The 27403-nt window shown below is 38.5% G+C and overlaps 4 protein-coding genes across 11 annotated transcripts; all 4 read right to left on the bottom strand.

The window, feature by feature from the left end:
• Positions 1–2778: 2778 nt before the first annotated feature.
• Positions 2779–4204, bottom strand: LOC146580596 (uncharacterized). Of its 3 annotated transcripts, none has more exons than XM_085267365.1 (5): positions 4150–4204; positions 3364–4062; positions 3153–3278; positions 3024–3067; positions 2779–2898 (listed from the first exon to the last, which is right to left on the bottom strand). In XM_085267365.1, exons 1-5 carry the CDS (start codon positions 4202–4204, stop codon positions 2779–2781), a joined length of 1044 nt encoding a protein of 347 aa, XP_085123491.1. The 3 variants fall into 3 exon arrangements, with proteins under 3 accessions (XP_085123491.1, XP_085123490.1, XP_085123492.1); XM_085267364.1 differs by having other exon boundaries at positions 3030–3067; positions 3153–3316; positions 3366–4062; XM_085267366.1 differs by lacking the exon at positions 3024–3067 and having other exon boundaries at positions 2779–2900; positions 3153–3271; positions 3360–4062.
• Positions 4205–10237: 6033 nt separating this feature from the next.
• Positions 10238–13182, bottom strand: LOC146580595 (uncharacterized). 6 transcript variants are annotated; one of them, XR_014891289.1, is made up of 7 exons: positions 13109–13182; positions 12323–13021; positions 12116–12241; positions 11986–12029; positions 10895–11882; positions 10540–10810; positions 10238–10452 (listed from the first exon to the last, which is right to left on the bottom strand). XR_014891289.1 is itself a non-coding variant. In XM_085267356.1 (5 exons), exons 1-5 carry the CDS (start codon positions 13164–13166, stop codon positions 11769–11771), a joined length of 1041 nt encoding a protein of 346 aa, XP_085123482.1. In that variant the 5' UTR covers positions 13167–13182; the 3' UTR covers positions 10827–11768. The 6 variants fall into 6 exon arrangements, 1 of the variants encoding a protein (XP_085123482.1); XR_014891290.1 differs by having other exon boundaries at positions 10653–10810; XR_014891291.1 differs by having other exon boundaries at positions 10238–10810; positions 10895–11180; positions 11315–11882.
• A 5977-nt stretch (positions 13183–19159) lies between these two features.
• LOC146580594 (immunoglobulin gamma-1 heavy chain-like) lies at positions 19160–20940 on the bottom strand. Its single transcript, XM_085267344.1, has 5 exons — positions 20876–20940; positions 20081–20788; positions 19858–19983; positions 19763–19785; positions 19160–19667 (listed from the first exon to the last, which is right to left on the bottom strand). The coding sequence occupies exons 1-5, from the start codon at positions 20928–20930 to the stop codon at positions 19563–19565; spliced, it is 1017 nt and encodes a 338-aa protein (XP_085123470.1). The 5' UTR covers positions 20931–20940; the 3' UTR covers positions 19160–19562.
• Positions 20941–24724: 3784 nt separating this feature from the next.
• LOC146580593 (immunoglobulin kappa light chain-like) lies at positions 24725–26135 on the bottom strand. The gene is made up of 5 exons (XM_085268069.1): positions 26132–26135; positions 25280–26026; positions 25069–25191; positions 24944–24984; positions 24725–24844 (listed from the first exon to the last, which is right to left on the bottom strand). Exons 1-5 carry the CDS (start codon positions 26133–26135, stop codon positions 24725–24727), a joined length of 1035 nt encoding a protein of 344 aa, XP_085124195.1.
• Between the last annotated feature and the right edge of the window lie 1268 nt (positions 26136–27403).

The raw sequence follows: 27403 nt of genomic DNA, 5'->3' as shown, positions 1-27403 counted from the left end.
GGGTTACATCTGCTATTCTTGATGTAACCTCACAGCGACCATCAACACCACCCTGTTCTGTACAAGCTGAGTATAGTGCATGTCTGTAAACCTCACTACAGTACTGTAATTTAAACTTGCCTGCATAGCTGTCAACCTTTGAACAACACCAAATTAGTGTACTACAGGTTGCTTCAGAAGTTATCTGCAAACGTGTTTCTTCTTAACAGGCAAGACAGACAAATGCCCATGGCCCAAGGCCAGTGTGTGGACCTGAGGACTGACAAACTTAACTAGCACGAAAACATAATGTGTTCAACTCACCTGGCTGCGGTGTGAAAGACTGTGTTGTGCAATAGAAGTGGTGATGCAATGAAACAAGAAGAATGTGTAAGAAGACAATCCTCTGAGACAGGACTGCATCTAACAATAATAATCTGAATAATAAACTGGACTGGAGCCTCAACACTGATGCTATTTACAGGAAGGGTCAGAGCAGACTCTACCTGCTGAGGCGCCTGAGGTCATTTGGAGTCCAGGGAGTGCTTTTAAAGACCTTCTATGACTCTGTGGTGGCATCTGTCATTATTTACAGTGTTGTATGTTGGAGCAGCAGTTTATCAGCAGCTGAGAGGAAGAGGTTGGATAAACTCATCAGGAAGGCCAGCTCTGTTCTGTGATGCACCCTGGACCCAGTGCAGGTGGTGGGAGACAGAAGGACTCTGGCCAAAATCTCTGATGGACAGTCTCCCACCCAATGCATGTAAATGTTGCTGAACTGCAGAGCTGCTTCAGTGACAGACTGCTGCATCCTAGATGCATGAAGGAGTGCTTCCGCAGGTCCTTCCTCCCTGCAGCTGTCAGACTGTACAATCTGAACTGCTCCCAACAAACATAGAGGCTTACATCAGCGCTGGAACTGACTCACACTACAACCTGGATTTGCCTCTTATCTGTATTTAATTTTATTTAATTTAATAACGGCACAGTACTCTGTCTTCGGTAACCATTGCCCTTGATGTAAATATGTAAAAAAATGTGTATGTTTCTGTTCTATGTCTTGTGTACTGTTTGTTTGTATATGTGTCTTTCTGGCTGCTGTTACATCCAAATTTCCCCTTGTGGGACAATTAAAGGATTATTCTATTCTATCTGGGGTCTTAGTCAAGGAGGTGACCAAGAACCCAATGGTCACTCTGACAGAGATCCAGCATTGCTCTGTGGAGAAAGGAGAACCTTCCAGAAAAACAACCATTTCTGCCAGTTCATTGCTTAGACTATGCTGTAATTATATAATATAAAGTTTTCATAATTTCACAGAAATTAAAAAAAGAAGACTTTCATAGCCAGAGGTGGAAAAACAAAATGTTATGATTATTAATTATTAATTATTGTGGTTTTGAAAATGTCTATGGGGGATCTTCTAAGAAAAAAATTATGTTTTTTGACCCCTTAAGCACGATTATATAACAGAATAATTAATCTATTTTCTTTCAAGAACATACCAAAAAAAATTGCTCCCAAAGTAAATACTGTTTTGTCACTGTGTATGTGATAAAATCCTCCATATAAATATAAAGCTGAGCTGTATTAGAGGTCAGTAAGCCTGGAAAAACGAAAAAACTAAATAAATAAATGACGCTTAAGTCAAGTGAAAGCAGTGTCAATTGTAAAGGATTGAAGCATTCTGCTTGGCTGGATGGTGAGAAATATATACAAATATATACAAAATTACACTTCTAAAGCATAATGTAAAAAACAACAAAACAGTTTTCTTTTTCTAAATTCACACTCTCAAACTTAGGAAGCATCTTTGCTTAAAATTTGTGGTTAGCAGCTTTATGAAAAGAGTTTGAAAGGAATTTTTTTTCCCTTAACTGTATTTTTACATTTTTTTATTTGAATTTTTTATAATTTCCTTGAAAAAGTAAATAAAGACAAAAGACAAGAAAAAAACAGAGCAGAACAAAACAGCTCATCGGGTTTAATACTGCCTATATGCAAATTATGCATTACTATGCGATCAGCTATTGAACGTCTCATTAAAGAGACAACCCAGAAACCAGCAGATAGTCACGCAGAGAAAATCTACAGTCATTTGTAATACTCACACATCTAATTTCAAACTAGTCCAAAAGGGTCCATCCACTCCACAGATGAAGCAATTACTCCCAATGCCATTTGTGAACACATACAAACCCAGTATAATCAATGTCCGATGCCCAATGTTACCATGGGGAAAACCCGCTAAACTTTATTATATAAATATAATTAAGTGTGTCATCTATTTTCCAGACTGGTAGAAATACGAGTCGTATTTCAGCCATTTTGGAAAAGCCTGTGTTATTTATTAGCTTTTGTAGTGCCAAATTATGAGCCTTTTCAAATATTGTCATGGAACTGAAGTCATGAATATGAGACAGCCCAATGCAGATTCTCTGCACAGCATAGTTAACATTGTGTCATGTACTTTCCTTGTTTTACGTCTGAGAGAATAGACAGTTTTAATCACTCATCACTACAACTGCTACAGTAAAAAGTTTTCATTAAAAAAATGAATTTAAAGGTAAATATGGCTTCACTTCTGTGTATTCAACCTCACAATGCACTGCAAATTTTTGAATCCTGCCCAGATTTAAAACACTTACCTATGTTAAAAGCAAAAACTGTTTTGTATTTGGTAAAAATTTAACTAAGGTTAATACAGAGCTTGCCTGCTCATAATATGTACAGACAAACAGAAAGGAAATGTTTTCAAGACATCGAAAGTATTGATATAGATAAGAAACACGTCCACTTCTACTGCTTTATGCTTGAGTAGACACATTCAGCCTTGCTGTTGTTTCTCAGTCTTCTTGGTCTGTCAGCCTTGTGGTGCTTCAAAGCGGCATAATGGATGTTTTCTTCATTTTGAGCAACCTGATTATAAAATATCAAATGCAAGATTATTTAAAATTGCTCAAAATAAATAAAAATGAAAACAAACTGAGTCCAAAATGTTCCAGTTATGTTAACATTTTAATGTTAACGCCCAAAAAAATTACCTGTGCGACTGCTGAAGAAACAGGAGAAATTCTTGAACGAGACTCTGAAAAGAACAAATAAAATGTTCTTACTGTAAAGCTGTGTCAGTACTGATTAGATAATGTCAATAACAATAAAAGTTGCAGTACCTGTGTGTTTAGTGCTGTTTCTCTTGTGGGTCACATACAATATGAAAGCCATTAAAAGACTCAGAAGTGTGGTGAATGCCAACGCTCCACTCAAGAAATACACAAAGACACAACAGTTCCTCTCATCTGTGGACAGACACCAGGAAATATTATAGATCCTGTAGCTTGCTGCTATGTAAGATTGTAATATATAAACAAAACAGTTACTCACACTCCAGCTTGGTCCCGTTTCCAAACAGTATGTGTCCACATGAGGCGACAGCACAGTAGTAGGTCCCAGCATGAGACATATTCAGGCTCCTCATTGGCAGGTTGTAGACACAGGTGTGTGTCTGTGTGTTGGGTTTCCTATCACACTGATCATTCCTGCCTCCATGGGTGTAAATGATTCTTGGGAAAGAATCTTCAGAGTCTCTGAACCAGTAAACACTGTGTTCTTCATCACAGGTCCCAGTGTGTACTGTACAGTTCAGAGTCACAGAGCCTCCTGGTTGGATGGTCTCAGATGCTGACTGCTGCACTAAAGTTGGGATGTTCGACCCTGAACCTTTTACATCAATGACAGTACCCTCTGCAAATGCAAACATGTACCCATAGCTGCTTGCACAATAGTAAGTAGCGGAGTCTGAAATGTCCAGATCTTCTATCTTTAAGTCAATTTTTCCTTTTTCAGAATTCACTGTGAATCGTGGATCACTCTTGAATTCATCATTAAACATGGCTTGATTGTCCACTGTGATAGTGCAAATGAGCTTTGATTCCTTTCCCAAATGTAACTTATACCAGTAAAGCCTTGCCACATCGTTACCTTCATAGAAACAGCGCAGAGTCACATCGTCCCCAGTATTAGCTGATACAAAATGTCTTTCTTGATGAAGAGACAAGGAGAATTTGAGGTCATTTGTGTGAGCTGAAATAAAATGAAAGAACGTAAATGAACATTTGAGACACAAGGAAGGACGGAAAAAGTTTCATGCTCCAGTTTTAAAAAACTCACCCATTTCCCCCAAGAACAAACATGTCAGATAGAAGACAAACTGCGCAGGTGTCATCGTGTTCAGACTCTGGTGCTGAATGAAAAGATTCTTGAACCTGTCTTTGCTTTTCAAAGAAGACTGTGTTTGATTGGCCAACCACAAATGACACAGCATGTCCTATTTAGGGAACTTGATCACGTGTCAACTGACACCTATATGTTAAGCTCAGTGTCTGGACTGTTAGGAAACAACATAAATGATGGTAAAAGAAGGTATATAGCTCAGTAAGGGACGGCAGGTTACTGCATTTTCGAGGACCTGTGTTTCTTGTTAACCATTTCATTCCATGTTTTTTTGCAGCATACTTTTACTAAGCTTCATTTTCTTTTTTAGATATGATGTTCAGTATTGGCTGTTTTTATATAAGAACCTTTAAGTTAAACAATCAACGTGTCATTAAAGTTTAGACTTTCAACAGGTGCAAGGCCAGGTGCATCTTCTGATGGGCTAACTCTGGCTAACCCTCTGTCTTGTTTTATCACAATCAGTGTTGGTCAAGTTATTTGAAAAAAGTAATCAGTAACTAATTACTGATTACTCCCCCCAAATGTAATCCTGTTACTTTACTGATTACTTATTTTTAAAAGGAATTAATTACTTAGTTACTTTTTAAAAACATGATTTACAACCTGAATAGGTGATAAAGCGATAGATCTTTCAGCCCAATTCTACTTTTTCTGCACAATTCATCACATAAAATGTAATCAAATGGAAAAAGTCTCTTTTTAAAACTTGTTTTATTAGTTTTAATCTTTTAACTTTATGCATCAAGCAAAATTTTAATTATATGCAACATTCTCTGACTGGAAGAAATTTGTTTAATATTTAAACCTATTTTCTGCATATTCCAGCACATAACATAAAATAGGTTTTTGTGTTTACACTTTTTCAAATAAATGCAAGTAAAACACAGCAGAAAATAAATAAAATCAAAGATTCAGCGGTCCTGTTGCTCTATTTTCATCGGCGGAGTATATTAGGCGGAGGTTTGCCCTGGTGCAGGTGTGCCGCAGCGGTCAGTGGAAGAATCCGCAAGTTTGTCTGTGAATCTCCCATTCCATAGTAGCGTACTTGCTTGGAAGTTACGGGGTTTTTCGCTGTAAAAAGAAGTTTTCTTCCCTCGCAGTGAACAGCTGACGCTAATGTTTTTGTCACTTTTTACGGAATCAAACTCAGTACTTCCATCATTGTCATGAGACACTCTCACAAGAAAATCACGGTATTAGTAACACAGTAACGCAGCGTGCTTACGGGAAAGTAACGGTAATCCAATTACCTTTTCTAATCCCTTAATATCCTCGTTACTTGAAAAAAGTAATCAGATTACAGTAACATGTTACTGTACTCTGCCCATCTCTTGTCACAATAAGCAATAACATAATTAAAGGTTACATATTAATAATCCTAATCATTAAATCTCAAAACAAGCGGTATGCTTCAACAAGTGCTCATACAGCAAGTGGTATAAACTTCTGATCTAAAAGTTTATGTGTTACATAAAATTAGAATGTATGGGTTAAATGCAGTATAACCACTTCACACCTTCTCATAGAATACGTTACTGTGTTAAGTGTACGCATCTTGTCAGTCTGTGTGTTTCCTGTTTTTATTTTGATAGTCTTTGTCCTCTGTCAGTGGAGTCTGCTTTGCTTCCTGTGTCTCTTTACATCTGATTAGTCCCAGCCATGTTTCCACCTGTTCCCCATCCTCTCGTTATCCTGCCTGTGTACAGTAGTTTAGTCCTCAGTCTGTTGTCGCGTCGTACACTCTGCCCGTGCTGTGTTTTCCCCCCTCGTGTTCCAGGAAATATCCTTGCTCTCACTTCGGGTTTGTTTTTCTCAGGTTTCCCTGATTACTCTGTGGTGTATTTCAGTCCTCCGTCATTCATAGCCTGTTCTCACGTCATTAATCTTCATACCCTCTTTTTGTGCTGTGTTTCAAGTCTGTGCTTCCTTGTGCCTAGTTTCCAGTGCCAGTTTAGTTTATGTTTCACACTTGAGGTTTTGGTTTATTTTTTAAGTGTTTATTTCCATGAAGATCATCATCCGGCAATAAAGCTGCACCCTAAGTTCTATCCTTTGTTACCGAGTCCTGTATTTGGGTCCAATCTCCTGCCTGCCACACAACACACCCTGACAACAGCCAAGAAGAAACATATCAGAAGGCAAATCGTGCAGATGTCATTTTACTCAAACTGCTGTGCTATATGAAGAAATCCTTAATACTTTTTTCGCTTTAAAACTAAGACTGACTGGATAACTAGAATTGACACGATATGCTTTTTATGAAAAAAACCTTGATGATGCCCTTCTGATACTGTTAAGCTCAGACAGACAGGCATAATTCTGCTTGGATATTTGAGCGCTCACACATAATACAGTTTATTTACATTGGTTAGTATCCATGCACCTTTTTCTCAAGCCTTTTTCTTATAGTCCTCAAATGTTTGAGGTTGAGGACAAGACCTGTATAAACTATGACCACAACTGTGTGTTTGTGTGTGTGTAAGTCATAGCTAGTGCTGTCAAAATTAATGCGTTAACACAGATTAAGCCGTCATCATGAAAAATGTTAACACTATTAACGCATTTAGAGTGCAGAATGACTCGAAATCCCTCAAGTGTTTATGTTAACGCGTTTTGGACAGTTTGTCCAAGTAGAGTTACCTATGCACATGCGCAAATGGGCAGCTGATCTGGTAAATGGTAAATGGCCTGTATTTGTATAGCACTTTGCTAGTCGCTAAGGACCCCAAAGCGCTTTACACATCCAGTCATCCACCCATTCACACACTGGTGATGGCAAGCTACATTGTAGCCACAGCCACCCTGGGGCGCACTGACAGAGGAGAGGCGGCCGGTCACTAATGCCACCGGGCCCCCTGAACACCACCGGTAAGCAACGGGTGAAGGATCTTACCCAAGGATGCAAAGACCGAGACTGTCCAAGCCGGGGCTCGAACCGGCAACCTTCCGATTACAAGGCGAACTCCCAACTCTTGAGCCATGATAGTAGTGGTAGTGACGGGCAGGTGAACCAATCAACTCGATATGGAAGATGATAAATGCACATTGGCCCTCTCGATGGGAAATTTGAGTATTAAAAAAATAACAAGACTGAACGGTCGACCGGTATAAAGTATTACGCACATTGTGTAAGAAGGAATTTTCTTTTCACCAAAGCACTTCCAGCTTAAAATATCCCATTGATGCGAAGCATACTTTAGTCGGGCATGCTGCTAGGACTTTGGCTAAGGCATCACCCAGCTTGCAACAAACCACTCACGGAGCATTGGGGGCTCAATAAGTACCTCAGACATGTTGACTGACACAATTGCCAAGTGGATTGCGACAAACTGCAGCCATGTTAATTTTGTTGAGAACACGCACTTTACATATCTTTGGTTCCACGTTTCTAGGACTTTTCTAGGATGCTTTCTAGGACTAGAAGTGCCTCCAAGAGTGACAGAGAGAGAGGATAAATGTTTACAGAGTTTTTGTTAATATGAATGTTCAAGATGTTCAATAAACATGTTAAGTGCATATATTTCCCTTTTTTCTCAAGTCTGTTTGCTCATGTAAAATGTCATATGATTAATATAGAATAAAAATGAAATGATATTTAATTGTGATTAATCAAAATTAATCCATAGTAACCCAGTGATGAAGCTGTTAAAAAATTGTAATTGTTTGACAGCACTAATATATATTATGCCTATTACCTATTAGTATATACGTTTTTTTTAAAGTTGTATTTCACAGGAGATAACCTGTGTTAAAAGATTAAAGAAAATTATTCAAATTCTCTTTGAATTTAAGCATACATTCTTTGTGTTTATTCTCCATGTACTGCATTATACAATGGCTTGCAAAAGTATTCGCCCCCCTTGAACTTTTTCACGTTTGGAATCATGTATGATTTCTCACATGTACACCACTTTGTGTTGGTCTTTCATGTGGAATTCCAATAAAATTGATTCATGTTTGTGGCTGTAATGTGACAAAATGTGGAAAAGTTCAGAAGTTCCAAATACTTTTGCAAGCCACTGTATTGCATGAATGTCAGTTACAAGCTTAAGTATAAAGTTGAAAAAGTGTAATTGCAGCCAGGCTATTGATCAAGTAATTGCAATTAATTACGATTAATGATAGAAAATTGTGAGATTCATTAGTTATTTTTTTTAATTTATTGTCAGCACTAGTCATAACATAACTTACCTATATTGCCAAAGATAAAACATTTCAGATTTATGCCTGGCAATGTCACTGTGTTGCTGTGTTGAAAGAAAATAAATTTTACTGCCATTAAATCTTTACACAAGATAGTTAGCTAATCATGCGCCCATATAGAAAATGTCACGAGTTTACTCACACCTCCAGTGAAGCCCCCCCACATCTGCCACACTAACAGAAGAAAACAAAAGAATGTTAAGGCGGTTAGCAGGTCTCAGTGAAACAAGACGATGTTTCTCCAACACCATGATGCTACATATGACATATAACAGACAATCAACACAGGACTGCATAAAGTGCAATCTGCAAAAATCGCAAAAAAACCAAAACAAAGACAGTGCAAAACCACGTGATACAGACACAACAGTGCAGTAGAAATGCGCAAAAGACTGAGTATTGTGCAAAAAGTCTTGCTTTGCGGATGCAGCCGGTGCAATAAGTGTCTGTGATGGAAGGTAGAGAGGCTCCAATGAGCTTCTCAGTGTTCTCACTTTCCATTGTAAGGTATTGCGATCAGGAACTGAATTCTTTGAAAGTCTAAAATTTGTATGAATCTGTATGGACATGCATAGTAACAGCAAGATGACCACTTCACATTTGGCAAACATCAAGTAGTCTTTTTCTGGCAGCTTTTTGTGCATTCAAGGTAAAACACACATTGGAGGCTTGTTCTTAAAAGTTACTGTATATATTGTTAGCTTAGCAGTCCATGCAACAGATAATCCATTTTTTCCAATCCGCACATTTTCCATGCTCCAACAGTAATGATCCTGCCTAGTTTAATAGTGGAACATAAAGGTTCTTGAAAATCTGAGAGAAAAGAGGTAGCAGACCCAGATGGACAATATTAAAACACTTTACAAAAGCTCATTGCTTCCAATTTTAGTCATTGTCATCCCAAAATTGATATAAGAGCTTCTGAGAACAGTGTGGCATAAAAATGTCTTTTTAAAAATAACAGCAGTTCTGCCTCAAAATGAACTGTCTCCAGGACACAGTCCTAACAGATGTGCAACTTCATTCTCACGCTGCCACATCTTAGAGATAAAAATAAAATCCAACTTCTCACGACAGAACAAGTCATTTAAAAGAAAGGACTTGTTAGCAAAAGAGCATTAGTCATTTTAGCAGAGAAGTACAGTGAAGAAGCTGGAGCGAGGTATGGTGGCACAAAAGCAAAGCTCCGTGAATCTGTATTTTCATAAACCCACTGAAATCAACAAAGTAGGACAAGAAAGCCGGCTTGCTTGCTCAGCTTTTCTGTCGAAGTTTCTGAAGTGAAGTCGGGATCCTGACTTTTAACAACAGAGGTATACTGAGGTCTGCCGCATGCTCTAACCACAGTGGAAAAACAAACTTGTTTTGATGAGTCTGGAAACTACGCATGGCAAATGTGATTGCTATTAGTGAATGGTACTCATATGTCTAATGATGTGAAGAGGCAACCTTTTCATATCAGTGACTTTAGTCTCTGACACAGTTTTGTTCTATCAAATCAAATCAGGAGTTTTTAAGAAGCTGATGGTCTTGTCTGCATGTGGTCTTTAATTTGAAATATTCTCTAAGACTTTCCTGTGTCCTTCTTTCTGCCCTCCTCACCTGTTTTGTGTAGTTTGGCCCCCGACACTATTTTGTGAAGCAGAGATTTTTTTCTGAAACATTTCTAGTTCTGCAGTAGAGCTGGTAGAGCTGCAAACACTTTCTTGAGTAATACAGTTGCACCCAGTTTATTTCAGAAGTTAGTGTTTATTTCTTCTGTCAGTATCAGAAATCCTGAGGTAAATATAAACTGCAAACACACTTGTATGAATTGTTTAAGAGTTTTATTGAAAAGCAGCAATCTAAAGTCATCACATTTAGCTGAAATCTTAAAAAATAAAACTTTAGAAAAGTCATGATAAACTTTAAAAAGTGAAAATATTAGGTTCTGCTCTGTTATAAAGAAACAAAGATGAACCATTTTCAGTTTTACTGCTTGAAGCTGAAGTACACACATTCACTCCAGAAGTCACCAGTCTTGCTCTTGTTCTCCTGGTAACAACAAAGTACAAAGATTGAATTACACATTCGATGGTAAATGCAGCTCAGAGCGCTTTTTATACAACATGCCTCACTTACCCATTCACACAAGCACCTTTTTTCGATGTTCAAGTGTTATAGTTTCTAACATTCACATCTTCATAATCTGTTGTGACTTATGAAACAAAGTTGTTTTTTAACCCAAGAGTTACCTCTTTGTGTTTCATGGAGAAATTTGAAAAGCTTGGATAACATTCTGGGCAGCAGCAGCTGTTTATCTTGATGATCACACACAAAGTGGAAACCAGTGATATAGTCAGAACGGTCATGAATGCAACAGCTCCTTTCAAGACAAAGGAGTCCATGTTATCTGCAGATAAAGGAGGAGAAATAAAATTGCGTTCAGCTGTATGAATTTAGAGTGGGAGTAGATGTTCTTCTTGAATGTACTTACTTTCAAAGTCCAGCTTGGTCCCGTTTCCAAACACTATGTGTCCACATGAGTCAACAGCACAGTAGTAGGTCCCAGCATGAGACAGATTCAGATCCTTCATTGGCAGGTTGTAGACACAGGCGTCTGCTTGTGGGTTAGTTTTCGTCCTACGATGATCATTTTTGCCTCCATAAGTGTAAATCAGTCCTGGACGAGATGCTTCTGTTTCTTTGAACCAGTAAACACTGTGTTCTTCATCACAGGTCCCAGTGTGTACCGTGCAGTTCAAAGTCACAGAGCCTCCTGGCTGGATGGTCACAACACAGTGAAGGACACTGATTTAAAAAAAGATTATCTACATAGTAGCAGATAGAAAAGCTTTGTTTTAGCACTCCTTTTCATTTTTAACACGTAAGGCTAGGTGTCAAGTTGTTTTACCACCTCAGCTGTGATGGCAGGGGGCGGCCACGGGGACTTCAATCTCTCACCCACTCAGCTGTCCAAAAAATCTGGTTAATCATAGTTAATATGTTTGTATTTATTGTAATTTGTTGTATTTACTTAAAAAAAAAATCTTTGACTAATGTTAAAAGACTAACGCTAAAAGAAATGAAATCAGGAAAGTGGCAGTTATTTTTTATGACACTGTTTATAAGCATTTAAATCAAATGCAGAGCTGAGTACAGGATCTACTACATATAAACACTGTGATTTTCAGATTCCAGCACACAGGCTAAAAACTGTTTTGTTTGGAACAAAATCAAACTCATCTTAATATAAAGTTGCAAAACTCATATCAGGAAGTTCACAGACAACAAATGTCTTTAGGTCTTTAAATGCTGAAGCCTGTTAAAAATAACAAAAGCACAAAAACAGATAAGAAACTCATCCAGTTCTACTGCCTCATACTAGAGTAGACACATTCAGCCTTGCTGTTGTTACTCTTTCTTCTTGGTCTGCCAGCTCTCGGATCCCTTAAAGCCGCATAATGGATGTCTCCTTCATTGTGCTGATAATAAAATATAAAATATATACAGTTACATAAAATTACTTAAAAGACTGAAAATAAATTGAGTCAGTTGTTAACATTTGAATGTCAACACAAAAATTACCTCTGTGTCTGCTGAGGAAAGAGGTGACGTTCTTGGATGAGACTCTAAAAAAAACAACAGATGAAGTTCTCTAACTATGATGCTGGGTTGATTCAGTTTATATTGATAGTAACAATAGCAGTTGCAGTACCTGTGCACGTGGTGCTGTTTCTCTTGTGGGTTACACACAATAAAAAAGCCATTAAAAGACTCAGAAGTGTGGTGAATGCCAACGCTCCACTCAAGAAATACACAGAGACACAACAGTTCCCCTCATCTGTGGACAGACACCAGGAAACATTAAAGATCCTTGACTATACTCTTATGTACTTTATAATAATATTGCCAAGTTACTCACCCTTAAAGTCCAGCTTGGTCCTGTTTCCAAACAATATGTGTCCACATGAGGCAATAGCACAGTAGTAGGTCCCAGCATGAGCCGTATTCAGGCTCTTCATTGGCAGGTTGTAGACACAGGTATGTGTCTGTGTGTTGGGTTTCCTCTCACACTCATCATTCCTGCCTCCATGGGTGTAAATGATTCTTGGGAAAGACGCTTCAGAGTCTCTGAACCAGTAAACACTGTGTTCTTCATCACAGGTCCCAGTGTGTACTGTACAGTTCAGAGTCACAGAGCCTCCTGGTTGGATGGTCTCAGATGCTGACTGCTGCACTAAAGTTGGGATGTTCGACCCTGAACCCTTTACATCAACAAAAGTACCCTCTCCAAACTCAAACATGTAGCCATAAGCTCCACAGTAGTAAATAGCAGAGTCTGAAATTTGCACATTTGTTATCTTTAAGTAGATTTTTCTTTCCTCAGTAGCCGCTCTGAATCGTGAATCATTCTTGAATTCATCATGAAGCGTAGCATTGGTGCCGTACTTGTACAAAGTAGAAATGAGCTTCAGTTTGTGTCCCAAGTTCAGCTTGTACCAGAAAAACTTTGCCACATCGTTACCGTTATAAAAACAATTCAAAGTCACACTTTGCCCAGTATTAACTGATATAAAACGTCTTTCTTGATCAACAGACAATTTCAAATCATTTGTGTGAGCTGAAATAAAATGAGAACCAAGTAAGTACACAGGACACAAGAAGGCATGGCAAAAAGGTTCAGACAGTAGTTTAAAGAGAAACTTACCCATTTGCCCCAGAAACAAACATGTGAGATAAAAGGCAAACTGTGTCGATGTCATCATGTTGTGGTGAATGGAAAGAGTCTCAATCCTGTCTTCACTTTTAAGAGAGAAGAATGCATTTTATTGGCCAACCAGAGATGACTCAGCATGTGCTATTTAGGGAGCTTGATCACATGTCCACTGAGACCTATAGTGGTAAGCTTTGATTCTGGATTGATGAGAAACAAAGTTAACGCTTTTTCATTTGAACATCAAATATTTTATTTACAACTCCAACTCCTGTAGTGTGATTTCTTTATACAGAATCACACACTAAGACATGCAAAAAGAAGATAATAGTATTTTAAATGAAACACAGGAAGATGTATAGTTATGTAAAGCTGGACAGATTTTATATTTTTACGTGACCACTTTTTAAAATTTTTTTTAAAAAGGCTTTAAATAAATGTTATCTTTACTCTTAATTTGTTGTTCAAAATATTGGTTTTGAATAAAATATTTTGAATCTTCACTTAAAATTCACATCTTTTTGCAACATTATTCATTTTGAATTATTTTACATGAAATACATATGTTTCACATATGTGTGAACTAGAGGACTAATATGGGTGCAGACTACAACTTCATGAGGTGATGGGTGCATACAAATTTGTCTACAGTCAGGACACAGCCATCAGTATGTGGGACATGCTCTACCAGGTGAGTATGCTTGGTGAGGGATTCTTGATGACAATGCTGCAATACCCCCAATTTTCCAGGTATTTTTTCAGTCTGTTCTAAAATTTTGAGTTCAATGACACAGTGTACCAGAAGAAGAGACAATTGTTTTCCTGAATTATCCATTATTCTTTACTTCTTTTCAGAATTTTCATTTGCAAGCACAATTCAATTTTATTTATATAGCGCCAAATCACAACACAAGTCGCCTCAAGGCGCTTCATAGGTACAGAGAAAAACCCAACAATCATATGATCCCCTATGTACAAGCACTTTGGTGACAGTGGGAAGGAAAAACCTCCGGCAGAACCAGGCTCACGGAGAGGCGGGGCCATCTGCTGCGACCGGTTGGGGTGAGAGAAAGAAGACAGGACAGTTGAACTGTCATGAGCAACAATTGTGATGTGGTTATGAAGGCATGCTGATGTCATGATATGTCCATCCATAAGCCAATTCAAGGTCATGGTGTTGCAGGCTGGCTCTCTCAGGGGATGGACCCAAAGGCAGGACTCCAGAGAGAAAGCAAAAACTCTGATGATAACTTTCAGTAATGGGATGTACAGTGGCGAAGCTTTGGAGTGTGTTAAATCCAGGAAGTCTTTAATGAAACATGTATTGACGTCGCAAACAGGTGAGCTTGATTGCTTCAGGTGCGTCCAGGAGGAGGATGGAGATCCCAGAAGGATCCCACCACACATCCATACAGACAGAGAGAGAGGCAGGAGGACTAGAGGACCATGACAGTTGGTGTGATTTATGAACATAAATATATTCCTTCAAATTTTGTGTGAAAAATGCTGACAGGTGAAAGGACATTTACCGTCCCAGGACCTGAAGCTCAGTAAAGCACTCCTTCGACAGCCACACCCATCTGTTCTCTGATTGGATTGTTAAAATTGGGATTGACATTACATTGACCAATCACCAGCAAGGAAGAAAAACTGGGTCAAAATTCATACTTGCAAGTAGTGACGGAATTTCTGGCTCTTTTTAGAGAACCGGCTCTTTCGGCTCAGCTCACTAAAAAGAGGTCTTCTTTTGTTGCTTTAATTAATTAATTATTAACAACAATATAAAAATATGCACAAAAGGAATTACTAATGTAAAAAAGAAACATGGTTTTATTTATATATGTTTATATATAAATATATGTGGTGGCCCATAGAAACAAAGCACGTACAAACTCCAAAACACATTTGTAGCGTTAACTGAACTTCCAAAACAGAGCTACCGAGATCACTTAAATTACACAATTGAAAGCATATGTGTATGGTTTGTGTATTTATACACAAGCACTCATATATATTCAAATAATTAAAAAAATGTTCATTTACCTGTTACTACCACACACCAAATCCGGTCGTTGGTACTTCGTGGCTTGTGTAGCCGCTAGGTAACAAAAGCTCAACACCGTGCCTAGCATCCTGGAGCACTTCTGTTGTGTTTTGTATGTGTTTTGGAGTTTTTACGTGCTTCTGAGTTTTTACATTTTGGAGTTTTTATGTGCTTCGGAGTTTGTACATACTATGGAGTTCGTACGTGCTTTGTCTCTAGCGGCCACAGTAAATATACTTTTATCTATTCACTCCACATAAAATGTAATAAATAAATCTGTCATGATGTGGGATGGACTCAAGCGCAGACGAGGCAGCTAAAATACAGTTCCGTTTATTGGTATACAACACCAGGTGCCCTCTCATACAAGTGAGAGGGCAAGGGGGATCCAGGGCACAGGGGAATCTGGAAAAGGAGCTCTTCACACACGAGGGACTCCACGAAACACAGCACATCACCAATCTTGCACACCCAGGGCTCCAAGGGAAACGGAATTCCTGTTCACGGAAAATAAGCGATTAATCTCATCAATCAGCGACGTGAAAAGACAACAAGGAACTAGTACTCCGGAGATTACTACCGAGGTTACTCAATAATCCAGAAACTAGATGTTTCCAGCCACTGCCTTAAGTAGTCGATGAGGTTACGCGATGAGCCACAATATAATTTGTATCTAAATTATATCTATCACTGTAGCTATGTTTATACATGTTCTCCTTGTTTATTGTGTGGGGTAAGTGATGATGGGAATAGTGGGATTCAATAGAATGTTGAGCATGGGGTAGGGATTAATAAGTATGTTATACTTCTTCCTACTTCATTTCAGACCTAATAATTGTCGTTTTATTTAATTTATTTTATTTTTTTTGTTTTATCTGAGCACATACGTGTGTGTATTTACATATATATTTGTATTTGTAAATGCAAGTATGTGTACTTGTGTATATATTGTTTTTTTCTGTATATGTCTGAAATAAAGATACAATACAATCTCAGGTGCGAGGGCCAGGCGCGGGAGCTTGCAATGAGCTCTGCCCCGGTGAGACAGGGCAAGCGTGAGAGAGGCAGATGTAAACAAGAAACATATGTAGCCAACCTGAGTCCGCCGGGCAGACACGGGGAGCATGACAAAATCATATAATACAAAAACCAACTATTCACTAGGGGTGCAACAATACTCGTATCGATATTGAACCGTTCGATACAGTGCTTTTGCATCGAACAATACAACATTTTTAATGTATTTTATCAACTTTCCTTCTGACGATGCTGTCTGTGTTGAGCGCTCAGTGGATCTGCGCTCGACAATGCCGCCTAGGCGGAGTAGTCGAACGCAGATTCACTGAGCGCAGGGCAAGCTTGCAAGACAGAAGTTAAGCTCTCCTTGCAACATGGCAAATTGAACCTCCCCCACCCTCATTCAGATCTGGCGTTTGGAACTTTTTTGGTTTTCATGTGACGTATGACCCTGAAGGTAAGCGCGTCATGGAAAAAAGTAAAACAGTATGTTGGATGTGCCACGCAATGTTCAATTACATGGGTGGGAACTAGTGTGTTAGCGCAGTTAGCTCGTTAACGTGTTGGCCGTCCAGCCCCACGCACGGGGCGATCCGCGGTAGCTCGTTAACGGAGATTTGCCGTGTTGTGGCGTTAACGTCATTTCAGATTAACGCTGACAGCACTAGTGGGAACACAACAAATATGACTGCACATTTACGCCGACATCATCCTAGTGTTAAGACAAGTGGAAGCAGACAAAAACAACAAGCATGCATGCTACAAACTTTACCCGAGTCATTTAGACAGCCGTTAGCACATGATTCTCCTTATGGAGACCTGATATGTTTAATATGCTGCTGAGAATATAGCCCAGAAGAAGCGTATAGTATAGCTTTTATTTTGAAAAGAGACATTTCTCTGTAATAAACTCTCTTTTCCAAAGATGAGTGATCTCTGGATCAGATAGATTTGTTTTTTTATTACTTTGTTTCAGCAACATTAAATTTAAAAACTGTACTTTTGAGTTAAAATATATATTTATAATTTTAATAAATGACAAATTAAAAAGGCATGAACATTTTTTTAGTATCGAAAAAATATCGAACCGTGACACCAAAGTATCGAATCAAACTGAACCGTGAATTTTGTGTATCGTTGCACCCCTACTATTCACATTTCAACTTTTAATTATTTACATTTTCAGCTCTTTCCTTTGAAACAAATTTAAAGTGAAACAACACAAAACACTGCAAACCACAACACAATTAAATATAAATGAAAATATGAAAACAAAAAGAAGATGCACATTCTCTGTCATATAGGCCTGCATGAATAAACTTTCTGAATCCTTTATCATCTGCAACTGAAAATAGTTGTGGATGATTACTATACCTTTCTAATGTGACGTTGTTGTCCCCAGTGTTGCCAACTCCTCAGTAAGGAAAATCGCTATTGGTTGTCCTAAAAGTCGCTAGAAGTCGCTAAATGACGTCATCGCCTAATTTGCATAATTGGTCATGCTAATCTAATTGTAACCTACATTGTTGGAGAGAGAAATAACATCGTGGAAGAGACATAAAGTGAGTATAAAACGTCCTAAATGCATTTAGAGTTTATTTAGAACTACAAATTTAATTTCTTTTAGCAATTATTGTTTTTTTTAATGTCACAATTCCAACCCTGCTCCTTTACCCGGGCTTGGACCGGCAAAAGTGACCCGAAATAGGCACTCTGGTGGAGTTACTTTGTGTGTGTGTTTATAAGTAATTTTAAACCTTGTGATCCACAAAACAGCATAAGAGTAAAAGAAGAACTGACTGCGTTACAGCACCCGCTGCTTGTTGAGAGTAAAAGCGATACGCGCTTTCACGTCTTTTTTTAGCGACTCTTTTTAGAAAGAAAGTCGCTAAGGGGTCTGAAAACTCGCTAAATATAGCGACAAAATCGCTAAGTTGGCAACACTGGTTGTCCCTGGCTCTCGTTCTCTCTCTCTCCCTCCCACTCTGTTCCTGTGCTACTGTGAGTGTAACTACTGCCCCTCCCCCCTCTGCCCAGTGCAAAGCACAAGGCTCGTGTGCGGAGTGAAGCGGAAAAAAGTGCGAGAGAGAGGGTGAGAGAAAGAAAAAAAAAACCCACGAGTCGGCTCACATCATTCAGTTCAAAGACCCGGCTCTAGGGCTGTTTTGTTCGTGACCGACACATCACTACTTGCAAGTTGGAAGTCACACACAGCCAGGGAACTAGAGTGTGGAGTTTTACACATAGTTTTTTGCTATGCATCTGTAACCAGACCTTAACAAAAATAATTTGTAACTTGTGTAAATATTTTTTGCAAACACACACACAAAGAAGACATACAAACAGGATGTATGTAGATGCACAAACATAACACTTTCAGTTTACATGGTTACAAAACTCAGTTCACAACTACGCATTTGATTTACAAGTACAAAATATTTATGACCACAATTTGAGCCCATAGAGCGGCACCCCAAGGCAGATCAGCAAATATACTCCATAAACACTCATGAACCATGGATCCCCAGACTAAATCTGTCCTACAACATCTTTCAATCTGAAGAGCACATGATGACCAAACCCCCCCCTCTCTTTCCTGTTCAGGGTGATGTTGTGATGCACAAAAACAATTTAAATAAACAGGTTGGAAAGCTCGGGCTCATTATAAACATGTCATTATCAGGAGAACTAAAAAGACAGCAGCGGTGTACTCTTTACAGTCCTTTATTTTTATGATATACTGGAACAAGAGGCTTTCATTGACAGCTGATGCAAAGAATTGGAGGTAAAATTTTACTCTCCAGTACTGTTAAAAATATGACTGTTCTTACAGCCTGATATCACAGTTGCTCATTACATTATGGAAAAGTCAAATCATGGATCATCAACTTCATTAAAACATTTAAAGTGTGAAGGCTGATCTTTGTTATCCCGTAATTATTATTTTTATTTCAATTTAATGTTGATGAATGACTACACAGGTATGATGGGTCACATGGAGATAGTTCTTAAAATCTGCAAAACCTCACAAAAAACGATCAAGCTTCAGCTTTTGACACTGAAACAAAGAATGATCCTAACAGCTCTATGTCGTTTGACAGTGTGCCATGCTTAATATTTAAAGTAAGTAGTTGTTTGCCAGTGAATAACATTATTTGTGTTCATTTTTTTCTGTCTATAAAACAGTACCAGAATACCTGGGATGGGTATAAACTGGAAAAGCACTTGCATGTTTGTTTTTAAAAAGCTTCTTCAGTAGATTTATTGGAAAGAACATCTCTACAGTTAGCACGTTTAGGTGAAATCATAAAACCAAAACTATAGGTAAAGGAATTCTGTACTTTGTCTCTGTATATCATAGCGTTTTAAAACAAAGATGAAACATTTTCAGCTCTTCTGCTTTACAGTAAAGTAGATGCATTCACTCCAGGTATCATCCCGCTGTCTTCTTGATCTGTTTGTTTTGTTCTCCCCTAAAATGTTCTGGTGATCCTAGTAAAGGGCAACAAGTAAATCACAAATGTGCTTCTTTGAAGGATAAAAATTGCTGAACCAAAACAGAACAGAATCTTCATTTCTTTAGTTACCTCTGAAAAGCTTCCATGAGACTCTGAAAAAAAAGAAGAAAATCTTTTTAGCACATGACATTCAATGCATGAATCAACTTTACAACAACACTTACCTGTGAAGTGGATGCTTTTCTTTTTGGTCATTACAAACAATGTGGACATCAAACACAAACTAAGGACACAAGTGAGTGCAACAATTCCATTCAGGACATGCACCAAGTAAAGAAATCCCACCTCATCTGCAAATTGAAAGAGAAGAAGAACATGCAGAATCTTCAGCTGTGTTATAGGAATGAGCTGAGAATGGAATTGAATATATTTTTGAATGTGACTCACCTTCTAACTTCAGCTTGGTCCCGTTTCCAAACAGTATGTGTCCACATGAGGCCACAGCACAGTAGTAGGTCCCAGCATGAGTCGTATTCAGGCTCTGCATTGGCAGGTTGTAGACACAGGTGTGTGTCTGTGTGTTGGGTTTCCTATCACACTGATCATTCCTGCCTCCATGGGTGTAAATGATTCTTGGGAAAGACGCTTCAGAGTCTCTGAACCAGTAAACACTGTGTTCTTCATCACAGGTCCCAGTGTGTACTGTACAGTTCAGAGTCACAGAGCCTCCTGGTTGGATGGTCTCAGATACTGACTGCTGCACTAAAGTTGGGATGTTCGACCCTGAACCTTTTACATCAATGACAGTACCTTCTGCAAATGCAAACCTGTACCCATAGCTGCTTGCACAATAGTAAGTAGCGGAGTCTAAAATTTGCAGATCACTTATCTTTAAGTCAATCTTTCCTTTTTCAAAATTCACAGTGAACCGTGGATCACTCTTCAATTCATCATGAAACATGGCTTGATTGTCCACTGTGTTGACAGTACAAAGAAGCTTTGACTCCTTTCCCAAATTAAACTTATACCAGTAAAGCCTTGCCACATCGTTACCTTCATAGAAACAGCGCAGAGTCACATCGTCCCCAGTATTAGTTGATACAAAATGTCTTTGTTGATGAACAGACAAGGAGAATTTGAGGTCATTTGTGTGAGCTGAAATAAAATGAAAGAACGTAAATGAACATTTGAGACACATGGAAGAACGGTAAACGTTGCATACTGCAGTTTTAAAAAACTCACCTGTTTCCCCCAAGAACAAACACGTCAGATAGAAGACAAACTGCGCAGATGTCATCGTGTTCAGACTCTGGTGCTGAATGAAAAGATTCTTGAACCTGTCTTTGCTTTTCAAAGAAGACTGTGTTTGACTGGCCAACCACAAATGACACAGCATGTCCTATTTAGGGAGCTTGATCACGTGTTGGCTGACACATATATCTTAAGCTCAGTGTCTGGACTGTTAGGAAACAACATAAATGATGGTAAAAGACGGCTATTACATTATAACCTGTTTCTTTTGCAGCACACTTTTAGTAAACGTGAAATATAATGTTCATTATTGTCTGTTTTCATAGTAAGAACTTCTTTGGACGAATACAATTGTTTTGTACTTTTGCCTCTGAATTTTAAATTAATCCTTTAAGACGTACCATAGAACCAAGTCCACGAGAGCTTATATTGTATTTTTTACATGCTGTAGTGCCATTTTTGGGAGTATTTCAAGTTGCTATACATCAATACAACCATTATAGCCCAAATTTTAATAATATGTATTGCATTAAGTGCATAGTAATTACATAAATTGCAAAAAAAGACAAACTACAAAAAACTTGAAAATCGTTTTGGTTTTTTTAACATATATTTCTAGTTATAAGAGGTTATAAGAAATCTAAGAGCTTTATCCCTCAAAACTGTAAATACAAAAAAGTTGCACAAAATAGTTTTTATAGTTTTATTTTTAAAATACACCAATTTTTACATACTGCAGGAAAACTTAAAACAACTATTATAATGCAAATTTGCAAAAACAAAACAGCATGTGCAACAAAATAAACTATTTCCAGCAGTGCAATTTGAGTTCTAAGGATCCCAGAAACAAAAACAAAGTCATAAATTCAAACATAACTTTTAAAAACACCAGTACAGGCTTATAGGATCCTGAAGGTAAAAAACTACATTTCCGCGAAAATGACATAACGTCCGGTTTCGGGCAGGTAATAGCGGATATGCGATAGTTCTCGCTGACATCTATTCCAACATAGGAAGTGTTATGAACAGCTAATCGGATCAGCAAAGCGTGTTTCTGTAATATTATGTTTTTGTTACTGCAAGTACTTTTAATACAACTTTTGCAAAGCTATATGTGGAAGGAAACTGTGACCTAGGAAAAGCTGATTGCATAAGATGTAAGTACAGCTCCTCCGGTTTCATATGCAAAAAAAATTATTGCGCTAGCTTACGTGGTTGCAGTTCTACCAGGATTTTAAAATAGTTACACAAAACGGAGCGTGCCCGCTCCGACCGGCTTTAAAGGGTTAAACTTCAGTCAGGGTTTGCATGAACTGTTTAGGAATTAAACACATTTTTCTGTTCACTGTGTTCAGTGTTGAGTGAGTGGAAAAGTACAAGTTGTCACCGAGTGGGAGATGGAAGCATGTAAAAATAATAACTAATGCAGCCAAAAAGAGTGCCTGACGAGCGCAGTTGTAAGTAAGCTATTAAGACTCGACTGTACACTGTGTTCGTGTGTTCAATTCAATTTATTAACCTACCTCTGAGATGAAGTGCAGCTGTGAAGAACGCTACAGCAGGCAATGTGGTGCTCTTAATGTGTCTATGTTAATTTGAGCTCCCTGAAACCGCAACAAGCAGGTATTTATGTTTCTACAATTTTATTTGCTGGGTTTAATTTCATAACAGCGTTATTGCAAACGATGTTGCATGATGGTTTAAGTTGATTACTTTCACTGAAGATGTAAGAAAAGCTAAAGTAGTATTATATTTTTATGTTTAAGATACAGTGACGTTCCTAAATGTAACTTCCTTTATTTTAATTTTTTCTCACAATGACGATGCTGAGCAATCCTGTTGGGGAACTTGGATTCCGGTCTTTTAGTCTGACGTGATTTGCCGTTTCCAGGCGTATGTACCTTAATCGAGCCATGTAATAACAACATGTGCCGGAACATAATAGAGTAAAAGAAACATGTTTGTTCAGACAGTGAATGGACTGATTCTTATATAGCGCGCTTCTATTCTCCCAGATTACTCAAAATGCTTTATACAACATGGCACATTCACCGAGTCACACACACTATCTCTAAACTCAGTGCTTCTTAAATACGTTCACGCTCTTGACACACAGACTGGAGGAGCCAGGGATCGACCCACCAACCTTCCGATCAGTAGGTGACCTGCTCTAAATCCTGAGCTACAGCCACCTAGTGGTAAACATGAGTAAACCCTCACTAGGTTTTGGATAAAGTGTACACTCAAACCTGTCAAAACTGCATTTGTAAGTTGGCTATCATAGCAGTATAGTATTTCAACATGGCATTTAGATCTTCTAACTAAAATAGGAACATAAACAGTGCCATAATTGCCAGCTTGATGCCAGAATCGACCCAGACCTGTTTTCTATAAGCCTGGGCCACATAAACCAAACCACAATCGGGCCAGATATGGTATGCAGTGCCATCAACACCAGGCCTGGCTCCTATCTGGATGACATACTACTTACCATGCCAGAAGTCAGCCAGTAGTGCCTGCTTGACACCAGATCCGGGCCACACCTGTCTGGTATGTGGGAAGTCTGTCATGTCTTAGGGTAGAGGCCTGACAAAGTGCAACCCAATTACATGACAAAAACAGTTATCCAGAGCACCTCACCCAATCCCCACCCCTTACCTGCCTGGATTGCCTCTATGTGCCCCCTTTACATTTCTGTCTGCCCCCTCATATATGCCTGTCTAGAACCAGCCCAGACCAACATGCAGGTAATGTCAGATGAAAAGCTTCTTTCATGTCAACAAATATCAGAAAACACCAAAACTGTGTGCAGTTTGTCGCATAGTATGTTGCTAGTTAAGGTCCAGCTGCTGTATTTCAGAGGGAAAGAAAATAAAGAGAGCCAACTTCACTCAGAGATAGAGAAAGATAATAAAGACAGAACAATAGAGGAAGAAGACAGGTTAGATTTAAAGGTAAGGACTGCACTGCAGCTGCCACACAGTGACGTGTGGGCAAGGCCTCAAGTAAACATACACTAAAGCTACAAGAAATGGATGTTGTTCAGATAAATGGAAGAAAGGGTCTACTGGGTACATAGTAATTGCCAGGGAACTCAATGTGTGTGTGTGTCTGTGTGTGTGTGTGCACACAGATGCATGAATCTTTTCTTGTGTGCATATGGCAGTTTGACAAATGAGGATGTGCCTGAATTCATTTATTTACGCCAATTGTTTCCTTCCCCACTCATTTCTCATTGTTTTTTTTTGTTTTTTTCAGCTAATGCCAAATTGTACAGATTTTGGCTAAAATCAGTGGCATCCTGATGTCATTGCTGTAGTGGATTGTAATTCCATCCATTTTCTTAGTAAAGTAGTTGTAAGCAGCAGTTATAAGGAGGTTTTGAACAGGAAACTGTTAGGTTAGGAACCAATACTTGTACTTAGTGACAAGATATGACCTGTTTGAAATAAGTGATAGAATTGGTTATTCTTTATGGTTAGTCTGTAGAAACAGTAGAGAAACTGATTCGTTTTTTTGTATTAAAAAAGTAAAAGGTCTGCTCATTATTTGTCCGAATTTATTGTCACTGTAAAAGTATTGTGTTATAGAAAGATAAAACACTCAAGAAAGCAACAACTTCCAACAGATACCATCTCATACAAATGCTTCAAAGGTTGAATTCCAGCACACACAGTAAAAAGTGTTTTATTTGGTGAAAAAACTAAACATGAAGTTACAAAACTGCAATGCTTATATCGTGTCAGTGTCTTATTCTTTAGCATTTAAAGGCTTTGAAGAAATATACTAAGTATAAAAACTACCAAGATAACTATAATACACAAAAACACACACTGATTTCTACTGCTTTATACTTGAGTAGACACATTCAGCCTTGCTGTTGTTTCTCTGTCTTCTTGGTCTGTCAGCCTTGTGGTGCCTTAAAGCTGCATAATGGAGGTTTTCTTCATTTTGCTTGACCTAATAATAAAATATAATTGCAAAATAACAATATACAACTTAAAACAGGCTAATAATGTTTTACAATGATAGTGTGCAAAAGTCAACACCAAAATTTACCTCTGCATTTGTTGAAGGCGGGGGAATTCTTGAATGAGACTCTGAAAAGAAAATGATAAAGTGTTCTTACTATTATGCTATGTTGGTTGACTAGATGTTGACAATAACAATAGCAGTTGCAGTACCTGGGCATTGGTGCTTGGTGCAGTTTCTTTTGTGGGCCATATACAATAAGAAAGCCATTAAAACATTTAGAAGTGTGCTGAATGCCAAAGCTCCACTGAAGAAGTACACAGCATTCCCATCATCTGTGGACATTAAGACACCAGCAAACATTATATATCTTCCAGCTAGCTCCTATGAAATATTATAATATAAGCCATCCGAGTTACTCACCCTTAAAGTCCAGCTTGGTCCTGTTTCCAAACAGTATGTGTCCACATGAGGCGACAGCACAGTAGTAGGTCCCAGCATGAGCCGTATTCAGGCTCTTCATTGGTAGGTTGTAGACACATGTGTGTGTCTGTGTGTTGAGTTTCCTCTCACACTGATCATTCCTGCCTCCATGGGTGTAAATGATTCTTGGGAAAGACTCTTCAGAGTCTCTGAACCAGTAAACACTGTGTTCTTCATCACAGGTCCCAGTGTGTACTGTACAGTTCAGAGTCACAGAGCCTCCTGGTTGGATGGTCTCAGAAGCTGACTGCTGCACTAAAGTTGGGATATCCAACTCTGAACCTCTTATGTTGATGATAGTGCCCTCTCCAAATTTAAACTTAAATGAATAGCTACTTGCACAATAGTAAGTAGCAGAGTCTGAAATGTCGAGATTTGTTATTTTTAAGTAGATTTTTCCTTTTTCAGCATCAACTGTAAATCGTGGATCACTCTTGAATTCATCACTAAAGGTGGCGTTGGTGTCAAACTTGTAAAGAGTAGAAATGAGCTTTGGTTTCTGTCCCAATGTCAGCTTGTACCAGTAAAACCTCGCAGCAACATCTCCTTCATAGAAACAAGTCAAAGTCACGCTGTCCCCTCTGTTAGATGTTATGAAACGTCTTTCTTGATGAACAGAAAAAGAGAATTTGAGGTCTTTCGTCAGAGCTGAAGTGAAATGAAAGACAAAGTAAACACAATTATGGTCTCATGAAATCATCGTCATTCATTTTAAAAGATTCAAACTGCATTTTATAAAACACACATACACGCACAAACACAAACACACACAAAAACACAAAAAAAACTTACCCATTTTCCCTAAGCACAAACATGTCAAATAGAAGGCAAACTGTGCAGATGTCATTGTGCTCATATCGTTCTGCTCATTGTAAAGAGTATTGACCCTCTTTTAAGAGAGAAGAGTGAGTCTGATTGGCCAAGCAGAAGTGACATGGTATGTCCTGTTAAGGAAACTTGATCACATGTCACCTGCTACCTATAGTGTTGAGCTCAGTGTCTCAGAAATATTGCATGGTGAGAGCTATATAAAATGTAATCTCTTGACATATATACATATCTTACAGTCAGTCACTTTGCTAGCGATGCTATACCTGTGGATTTCAACTGAATGCCAGGTAAGCAACAACGAAGAATCTGATGTTGGTTTAAAGAAATAAATCAACCAGTTTCTTTGTTGATTTAAAGTCAATAAATATTCATCTCTGCATACATGTGCTAATGAAAAGGAACACACTGAAAGTAAATATTGTAATTATGTATTAATTTATGTATTTATTTATTACTTTATTATTTAAACAATAAAGACAAAAAACATACCTGATTTAAATTTGGCCAATCTCATTCAAGGATGAGTTTCTATACTGTCAGACTCTCACATTAAATCTAATATCTACTTGCATATATAAATCTTCAGTGCATGCTAGAGCTCCTCAAGTGCAGCATAAATTATATAGGTCTGAAAACCCTCAGCGAGAACTGGCTACAGATACAGACTACGGAATGGAGCAGCTGTCAGCCACCTCCTGCATACAGCTTGATGTCATCAAGCTGTATGCCAAGAGCGAATGAGACATTGATTCACTGATCCACACCAGCAGGATATACATCGGAATATCATTCGGACTGAAGAAGTATAGTTGGATAATAACAAAGAGAGGGAAGGTAGTCAAAGCTGAGGAGATCGAACTACCAGAAGGCAACATTGCAGATATCGAGGACAGCTACAAGTACCTGCAGATCCCACAGCCAATGGGAACCATGACGAGAATGATATGCAAGCTGCAACCACTGAGTACCTGCAGAGGGTTAGGCAAGTCCTGAGGAGTCAGCTGAACGGTAAGAACAAGATCCGAGCTATAAACACCTACGCCCTGCCCGTGATCAGGTACCCTGCTGGGATAATAAGCTGGCCAAAGGAGGAGATGGAAGCCACTGACACCAAGACCAGGAAGCTCCTGATCATGCATGGAAGGTTTCACCCCAAGTCCAGTGCCCTGAGGGTGTATGCTAACTGGAAGGAAGGAGGCCGGGGACTGGTGAGAGTCAGCACCACAGTCCAGG

Source organism: Mchenga conophoros, linkage group LG3 (assembly GCF_057382185.1).
Source record: "Mchenga conophoros isolate Kocher_MC1m ecotype Shallow Benthic linkage group LG3, M_conophoros_male_GT1.1, whole genome shotgun sequence".
Classification (NCBI taxonomy): domain Eukaryota; kingdom Metazoa; phylum Chordata; class Actinopteri; order Cichliformes; family Cichlidae; genus Mchenga; species Mchenga conophoros.
The sequence above is the reverse complement of the archived record's forward strand: the minus strand, read 5'-3'. Positions and strand labels throughout refer to the sequence as shown.

What these genes read in the sequence shown, in the direction of transcription:
- LOC146580596 (XM_085267364.1), bottom strand. Translation starts at nt 4,204, where the DNA reads ATGACACCTGCGCAGTTTGTCTTCTATCTGACATGTTTGTTCTTGGGG. An exon ending in TTTGTTCTTGGGGGAAATGG is followed by an intron (nt 4,063 to 4,149) that starts GTGAGTTTTTTA and finishes ATTTTATTTCAG; the next exon opens with CTCACACAAATGACCTCAAA. An exon ending in AAACAGCACTAAACACACAG is followed by an intron (nt 3,068 to 3,152) that starts GTACTGCAACTT and finishes TGTTCTTTTCAG; the next exon opens with AGTCTCGTTCAAGAATTTCT.
- LOC146580595 (XM_085267356.1), bottom strand. Translation starts at nt 13,166, where the DNA reads ATGATGACATCGACACAGTTTGCCTTTTATCTCACATGTTTGTTTCTG. An exon ending in TTTGTTTCTGGGGCAAATGG is followed by an intron (nt 13,022 to 13,108) that starts GTAAGTTTCTCT and finishes ATTTTATTTCAG; the next exon opens with CTCACACAAATGATTTGAAA. An exon ending in AAACAGCACCACGTGCACAG is followed by an intron (nt 12,030 to 12,115) that starts GTACTGCAACTG and finishes TGTTTTTTTTAG; the next exon opens with AGTCTCATCCAAGAACGTCA.
- LOC146580594 (XM_085267344.1), bottom strand. Translation starts at nt 20,930, where the DNA reads ATGACATCTGCGCAGTTTGTCTTCTATCTGACGTGTTTGTTCTTGGGG. An exon ending in TTTGTTCTTGGGGGAAACAG is followed by an intron (nt 20,789 to 20,875) that starts GTGAGTTTTTTA and finishes ATTTTATTTCAG; the next exon opens with CTCACACAAATGACCTCAAA. An exon ending in GACCAAGCTGAAGTTAGAAG is followed by an intron (nt 19,984 to 20,080) that starts GTGAGTCACATT and finishes TTCAATTTGCAG; the next exon opens with ATGAGGTGGGATTTCTTTAC.
- LOC146580593 (XM_085268069.1), bottom strand. An exon ending in GACCAAGCTGGACTTTAAGG is followed by an intron (nt 25,192 to 25,279) that starts GTGAGTAACTCG and finishes TAATGTCCACAG; the next exon opens with ATGATGGGAATGCTGTGTAC. An exon ending in CACCAAGCACCAATGCCCAG is followed by an intron (nt 24,985 to 25,068) that starts GTACTGCAACTG and finishes TTTTCTTTTCAG; the next exon opens with AGTCTCATTCAAGAATTCCC.